Below are 7,929 nucleotides of genomic sequence, written 5' to 3' on the forward strand. Positions count from 1 at the left end.
TCCCCAGAGTACGCGGAGAACATTGGGGACGGCCGGAGCCCGGAGTTCCGGGAGAACGAGCAAAAACGCATCCTGGGCCTGCTGGAGAACTTCTAGAAACCCCAGGGCCCCAGGCAGCATGGACTCTCTCTGGGCCTCCATCCCAGAAAGTTTTTACACCGCTTAATGTGACTTTTGGACAAATTAAAGCTAGTTTTGGTATTCCTGGCTGGCATTCTTTGTAGCAGAGCAGTACCCTGTGCTCTTGACCCGGCGACCCGGCACTATCCCAGCAGCTGTCATGGGACACATCTGAGGAAGGTCAGTGGTTGTCCTCACTCTGCCCATGAGGGAACCTGAGGCTCACAGAGCTTCTCAGTGATCAAGCAGTGCAGCCTACAGTGACCACAGGGCTACTCTGGTGGTACTGCAGTGAGGCTGCCCATCTGTAGCGGCCAAGGGGCATGCGTGTGGATTGGTGACCTCTCTGGGGCTTCCAGCCCTGACCGGAAGGGTAACACAAGGCACGTGGCTCGAGCAGGAGCACCCCTGGGGAGGCTTCCATGGCACGGTGAGACCAGCCACACACAGCACAGACCATGGAGCAGCATTTCGAACCCTGGCCGCACATCAGAATCCCTGGTCAGGAGGGGAGCGTGAACAAGTATACCATTGTCAGGCCTCCACCACAGAATGATGAAATCAGGATCTGGGGTGTGGCCTGAGTGCTGGGATGGGTTTTCACTCCCAGGCAGTTCCAGGCATCAGGATGAGCACCCCTGCTGGGGAGGAAACAGGCCTTGAGTCCAAATTCCAGCTGTGCCCACCAGCTGTGGCAGTTTGGCTACACGATCTTACCTTCCTTCGTCCGCAGACTAGGGGTGGTAATACCCATCTGGTACTTCGGAGAGTGAACTAAGTCCCCTAAGCATGCTGCCCGTGGTGGGCACATTAGGAATTGGGATTGCCTATGTCCTTCCCTCACAGCTGGGGCTTCAGCATGGGAACCACAACCATCTTACATGAAAAGATTGCTCTCCTTTATAGAAGCTAGCGGTCCCGTAGCATGTGTCCAGTCTGTCACAAAGAATAGCATCCTCCTGAGTGAGGAAGTGAAGAGCAGCAGTTCAAAAAGGCAGTATTTCAGGAAACTGAAGTGTGTTGCCCAGGGTCAGCACAGCAGCGACAGCGGGATGCCGCACACCCTGCCCGTGCCCACGGCCAACATTGCCAGGCAGCCCTGCTCTTGCTTCTCCTTGAACACCAGGTACAGGGCTGCAGGCCGCCACTGCCATCTGGCCCAAGTCAGCATGCCAAGGGAGACCCGGTTGCCATTCTGAGCAGCCGCCCGAGAGGACTCTGAGGAAGACGGCTCCTGCATCGTGCCCAGCGTTGGGCAGGTGGTGGGGCATCGAGTAAGACAACCCCTGCCTGCCTGGTGCTCTTGTCCACCCTGGCGGAAAGACAGTGTGCCCGTCCTTCCCGTGAGGTAGGCGTCCCACCAGAGCAGTGGCAGGTAGGTGCAACGGGACCTACAGAATTGCCTTACAGTCTCATTTTGGATTCAGGTGTTTGAGTTTTTTTAGTTCATTTTTCTGTAACTACAATAGCTGCCGTGTATTGAACACCTGCCATGTGTTCCTTGCTGTACAGCCTTTCTTTTAACGTGCACTGCAGCCTTGCTGGCATCATTATCCCCCATTTACTAAAGCTGAGAGTGAGGTCTCAGGGAGGGTGAGGAAGTTGTGCAAGGTCCTGGGGCCAATCGGCGGCAGCACCTACGCTCAAAGCAAGGTCTGCCTGTCCCCTAGTCCATGCTCTCCCCTCCACCCGCTGCTCTGTCTGGGAGACCACCACGGATCACTGACTGACATGACACTTCGATCGGTTCCACTGTCGATATGTGGTGTAATGAATTCACAAAGAATAAAGCATGTCTAGATGTAACCTGCAGAATCCTAGATTTTTTGAATTGGATGATACTTTGGAGAGCATTAGTCCTTCAGCATCACTCTTTTTAAAACTATTTGTGGGGTTTTTTTTGTTGTTTTGTTTAGATATTTTTTTTTTTTCATGAGAGAGAGGAAGAGACAGGCAGAAGAAGAAGCAGGCTCCCCGTGGGGAGCCCAATGTGAGACTTGACCCCAGGACCCAGAATCAGCACCTGAGCCAAAGGCAGATGCTCAACCACTGACCCACCAGGTGTTCCTTAAAATTGTATTTGTTTTTAGCCAGGTAATGCTTGTACATGGTACAGAAGTTCAAAATTCACCACAAAGGTATGCAGCAAGAGGTCTTCTCTCCCTGGAGGCAGCCACTGTCGCCTGGTCACCCATCCAGAGAAGTTCTGTCCAGCGGTTCTCCAGCTGCTCTTCCCAAAGCTCCAGGCTTCCCACCAGCGCATCAGAAGCCTGCATGGGGGGAGGGGGGAGCAGGCCACTCCCAACCCCCCCCCCCACTTCAACTACAGTCACTCCCCTCCGCTCTGCTTCAGAGGGTGCCTCCTGAGCTTTGTGCCACGAGTCCCTCTGCTAAAAGCAGGTTTCAGCTCCTACCTTCACTTTACAGATGAGGAAGTGGTCCCCTTTTCCATCAGTTTTGTGACAGGAGGGTTTGGTGGGGGACACAAGGTATAATCCCTTAAGATTCAGAAGAGGTCACAGTTCAGAAGACCGGATGAGAAGTCTTGGCCCTCTGCTTTCTGATTTTAACAACCCACCAAATGAGGTTAAGAAAAGCCTTTGAGAGCAAGGTAAAGATATTCTCTCACCAGCCTTGCTAACCCGTTGGCTCCTGGGGTGTGGAGCTTACCTTTTGCATCTGCTCATGGCTGAGACCCTGTCTTCCTCACCAAGCAGCACCCCCTCCCCCAGAAGAACTTCTTGGGCTTCCAGTAAAGGCCGCCCTTGCCGTACATACACTTCTGAACGTGACTTCTGTGTCTGCCCTCCGTTGGGGTTCCCAAGCTCTTCCCTTGAAGCAGAGCCCTCTGTGGCCCTCCTTGTGCCCAGAGCTGAGCAGTCCCGGCGCCTGCCTCCCAGCAGGGCAGTATGCCTTTTCCTGTCCAAACATGGCAATGAAGCACTATTAGCCAGAATTACCTCATAGAGGAAATGAGGATTTCACATGCCTCTTCCTCCACAGCCTGCTGCTCTGTTTGTAGTGGTCCACAGGCCCGAATTCAGTGGCAGCAAGATGGGCCACATCTAATTTAAAGGGATTTGCATGCAGGCTGCATTCCTCCTTTATCTGGGGGGAGTGCTTTGTTAGGCGAGCTAGAAGCCACCCTTTGGTCACCCCCACAGGAGCACCTGTGCCCAGGTGATGTCCTCGGCCATTACCAAGAATGTCAATTTAGTGTCAACAGGAAGATGAGACTCACTTTCCTAAAGGCAGAAACTTCTGGATTAGTTTTTCTCACCCAACAGTAGTGATAAGAGCAGAGCCACATTTTTCAATCTGCCTTCCTCGGTGCACATGGCAAGTGTCTCAGTGGTGGGCCTCCATTATCTGGGCTGCAGAAAAGGCAAATGCTCCTCCAGCCATCTTTTTCTTGATTAGGTGACACATGCCCTTGGTGTCAACTTCAGAAGATCCATATGGGCTTCCGGTGTGTGAATCTCCCAGCTGCATCTCCTGGCCCCCCAGTGCCTCTCCCCAGAAGCAACTACTACAAAACCACTGGAATAGCCTTTCAAGGCTGTGTCTTCAAGTGAATAAAAATATATTTAATACAAATGGGAACCTATCATTTTCTCTATCCTGCACCTGGCTTTTTGCTCTACACCTGCCAAATCACCCAGTGGCCCCACTCCTTCCATAGCTGAGCTTATCAATGGCAGGGCCACACAGAATTTAGCTAATCACATTCAGGGACATTTAGGGGTCTCCCATTTTCAGCTACTACAATGTGGCAGTGAACATCCTTGGTCATTTCACACATGTATGAATTTAAATTCACAAGCAGAATTGCTAAGTCAGAGAGGATGTGCATTTTTCACTGGGACACGTGTTGCCACATTGCCCACCCTGCATCGACGGCATCTACGGGTACCACCCTGCACCCTCTTCTGCATGGCGGCAGCCCTCGTCTCTGCCTCTCTGATGGGAACAGTGGCTGTCATCTTAATTGGGTTTTCTCTTATGAGTGAAGTCATTTGGTGTTTTAGAAGAATGAATTGATGGCGTGTGTGCCATATTAGCTAATACTCATTGAGCTCATTCTATGAGCCTCAGTGCTTCTCTCAAATTAGCTCATCTAACCCTCATTCTTAAGGGGCAGGTACTTTGTCACCAGCCCCCTTTCACAGATGAGAGCAGATGACAGGGCCTGTGGCTTACAAAGTGACAAAACTGAGCCTGGAACATGAGCAAACTGGTTCCAGATTCCATGCTGCTGACCTCAGAGCTGCCCTGCCTCCAAACCAACTGGCAGAGAAGGGGCTCAAGTGAGAATGGAGAGGCAGCGGTCCGCCACTGGGGAGCCCCTGTCTGTACAGAACGCATGGGCAGCAGAAGCCTTGGGCGCAGTTGTACAGGAAGCCCCAGAGAAGCAGCCCATCGGCAGCCTTGTGACGGAAGCCCACAGTGTCTGCACAGGGCCCCTGCTCCCTGAGCCTCTCACGCCTGCATCTGAGCAGCTGGCTGCAATTCTCGCCTGTGTGGGGGCTTTGACACCAGGCTTTCTGGCTGGGGATGGGCGATCACATGAATGTGGCCCTGGCTGCTCTACCATGCGAAGAAGGAAGTCCAAGAAACATCTGGAAAGTTAGCCTTTCTCTCTGCAGCAATGGGGAGGAGGAAATGCCTTCGAGCAGCTTGTAAGTGAGGATCTTTGCCTACCTTTCCCCATTTCCTCATGCCCCACCTGTCTACTGAGCTCAGACTCCTCACTCTGTACCCCCCAACCTGCGTTACATGTCACTGCAACCTCCCAGGGTGTGCCTGCTACACACTTGCTCTGTGCAGGGCGCCGTGTTGGGCATGCACCCCAGGCTCCCCATAGCTGCCTAACAGGGTGTCACAAGGAAGCAATAACAAGCTTTAATAGAAGTGAGGGACAGGAAGTGCCCCCAAACCTGGCAGGAGGGACCAGGAAAGACAGGACACTGCACCATGTCTCTATCTTAAGTGATGTCACAGGGGTCTTAAGATGGTCACGAGTCTCAAAAAATAAGAGGTAGAAAGTCATTCGAGGCAGAGAGAACTGCACAGGCAAAGGTGTGGGGACTGGGTAAAACATGGGACCTTTGGGGGTGCCCAGACTACCCTGAGGTCAGAGCGAGGATCGAGTGAGCTCCCAGCATTGGCAGAACCTGAGAGACCCACATACATGTTGATTCCCTGTCCTTTCTGGGAGCTTGGGTCATGTCTAGTCACAGAGCTTGTTCTGGGACACATCACCTCCCCTTCCTGCAGGCTCAGAGTCCCGGAATGATGGGGAAACAGATTCTGGCCCCTAAAGCGGGATCCAGCCTCACAAGTGTGTCCAGGAAGTACCCAGGCCCCAGATGCCCTGGTAATAACTGAGCAAATAGGGTACAAAGTGATAGAGACCAGGCGATGGAGATGGGGCTGAGGATGAGGCGCTTTGGAGCTCAGCTGTGAATGACCCCAAGGAGCCCGGCGGCCTGAGCTGAGACAAGAGGAGTCTAAGCAGAGGCACAGAGGCAAAGGTTTTGGGGCAGAGAGAGCACAATCATTCTCCAGAAAATAGGCAGCAGAAGCCATGGTGACTAGACCCAAGAGTGAGGCAAGGGGCTGCTGGGGGAGCAGGCCGGAGAGGTGGGCAGGGGCCAGATCTTGCAGGGCCCTGGGGCCCACAGAGCAGTTTTGGCAAGGAAGGGATGTGATCTGATTTTGAAAAGATCCCAGTGCCTGATGGAGGACCCGTGGTGGAGAATAGCTTGGAAGCAGGAGGCTGGTGCACGCACCTAGGGAGGAGATGCTGATGCTGTGGACCAGGAGGTGGTGGACGCGCTGAGGCAGAGCAATGGGTCACCATGCAGGGAGGGGCCCCTGGCCCGGGAGCCTTTCCCCAGCACTGAGGGCTGGGAGCCACTGAACGGCCCAACCAGAGTCGGGTGGGGCCGGCAGAGAGAGCTGCTCAGTATATAAATATCTTTAATGAATAAATAGAAGTGCTTTTAGGGCTGGCGGAGTCGTATCATTTCCACCTGCCGTAAAATTTCATTAGAAGCAGGCGCTGCAGGGGGAGAGGAATGGCTGTAATAAATCTACCCGCCCACCCCCAGGCCCTCCTCCACTCTGGGCCTGCTCAGCCCCACTCCCTGGAGAATCCAGACCCAGGCCCTCCTCCCCAGGCCTTCCTGGGGCTCCGAGGAAATCTGGTCCTCTCCTGCTCTCCTGCCCCAGCCCCCCAACCAGAACAGGCAAGCAGCAGCTGTGAGCAGGGATGTGCGGCTTGACACTGAAAACCATGGCCTCACTCCCCTTGGGAATAGGGCAATTCCTGCCCCTACCACTCCCCTCTTCCCCCCCCCCCCCCCCCCCCCCCCCCCGCCTTTACTCCCTCCCCAAGATGACAGAGACTTCATCCCCGCCCCACTAATGCAGATTAGATGTGTTTCAGAGAAGGTAGTAATCAACACTGCTGAATTCCAGGAACGACAGAGCTGGGGGAAAACATACCTGGGGTCAGACGGTTTTCCAAACAAGCAAACAGAGGCCCCAAGAAAGTAGGAGACTGTCCTAAGATCACTCATGGTCAGCCGATCTGGGCCTCCCAAACTACCATAGTGTCGGCTACATTATTTAGCACCAACTAAATGCCTGGCTCTGTACAAAGCACTTGATAGGGACCATTTCACTGACCCCTCCCTACATTCCTGTGGTGTGGAGACTGGCACCCTACCCTCTGGCAGATGGACCCAGGTCACCGCCTCAGTCAGTGACAGCCAGATGAGAGTCAGTCTCCGCACCACCACAGCAGCCTTTTTCTCCTTTATGCAAGCGTTCCAGAACTGGGATTGTTTTTTCTCAAGCCTTCGAAAGACTGGAGTAGAAAATTTACTGATGGAGTATATGCCAGGAGTCTCTGAACGGAAGGCCACTGTCCCCAGCACCTTGCTGCATCCCCATAGCATCTTCCAATGTTGCCATGCTCCCCTCCATTTTATAAACAAGAAAAGGAAGCACAGAGAGGTCAAAGAATGTGTCCGAGGTCACACGGCTGTGTCACGGATGCCAGCTCTTCACTTGAAGAACTGGGGATGCTCGGGCCCCCTCCCCTGGCCCCACTGCCACTCTCTCCCAGCCAGTGCTGTACGTCCAGGAAGCCTGGCCAAGTGGACGAGCACAGCTGGCAACCTGCCTGAGCCCATGGTTATCAGTTAAGCTCATTAAGTGGCCATGACAGGACATGGCCTGGGCCAGCTGCCTTCCTTCCTCACCTTGCTCCAGCCCTCTTGGGAGCAAGGCCCGAGGATAGGTTTCTGCTTTTACCAGCCAGGCCAGTGTCTCTGTAATTGAGAAAGATAAAAAATAATAATAAAATAAAATAAATAAAATAAAATAAAATAAAATAAATAAAATAAAAATTAAAAAAAGAGAAAGATCAAAAGATATTCAAGCAAGCTTCACCGGACTGGCCCCATGGCCCAGTGGGCAATGGGGCATGGGTGCTGGAGACAGGTTTCCAGCTGTGTGACCCAGCTGAGTGACTTCACTGCTCTGAGCCTAGGTCTCCTTGTCTATAAAAATGGGGAGATAGTGCTGTACAATACCACTCACCACCCAGGCCTATGACAAGCTAATACATAGAAAGCACTTGACCCACTAGGTGTTAGGTGCTGATCAATGGTCATACCATCACATAAGTGACATCCTTATGTCACTATTTTCTTATTCACTTTCTCCACTTGACTGTAAGCTGATTCATCTTTATTTATACCTTCCAGGATGAATGAACGAACCTGTGAGGGCATCGGT

The 7,929-nt window shown here is 52.9% G+C and overlaps 1 protein-coding gene and 1 long non-coding RNA gene across 3 annotated transcripts in view; one reads left to right on the forward strand and one right to left on the reverse strand.

The window, feature by feature from the left end:
• The window catches only part of CTNNBL1 (catenin beta like 1), a 161,133-nt gene extending 160,932 nt beyond the window's left edge, over positions 1–201 (forward strand). For both annotated transcript variants that reach the window (XM_072800986.1, XM_072800984.1), the window contains exon 16: positions 8–201. In XM_072800986.1, the coding sequence (XP_072657087.1) occupies positions 8–96 (89 nt within the window). In that variant the 3' untranslated portion in view covers positions 97–201. The remainder of the gene's footprint in view (positions 1–7) is intronic.
• Positions 202–2,189: 1,988 nt separating this feature from the next.
• On the reverse strand, positions 2,190–3,287 carry LOC140618438 (uncharacterized). Its single transcript, XR_012018568.1, has 3 exons — positions 2,791–3,287; positions 2,535–2,680; positions 2,190–2,390 (listed from the first exon to the last, which is right to left on the reverse strand). It is a non-coding gene; the product is annotated as an uncharacterized lncRNA (long non-coding RNA).
• Between the last annotated feature and the right edge of the window lie 4,642 nt (positions 3,288–7,929).

The sequence above is a fragment of the Canis lupus genome, chromosome 26 (assembly GCF_048164855.1).
Source record: "Canis lupus baileyi chromosome 26, mCanLup2.hap1, whole genome shotgun sequence".
Classification (NCBI taxonomy): Eukaryota; Metazoa; Chordata; class Mammalia; order Carnivora; family Canidae; genus Canis; species Canis lupus.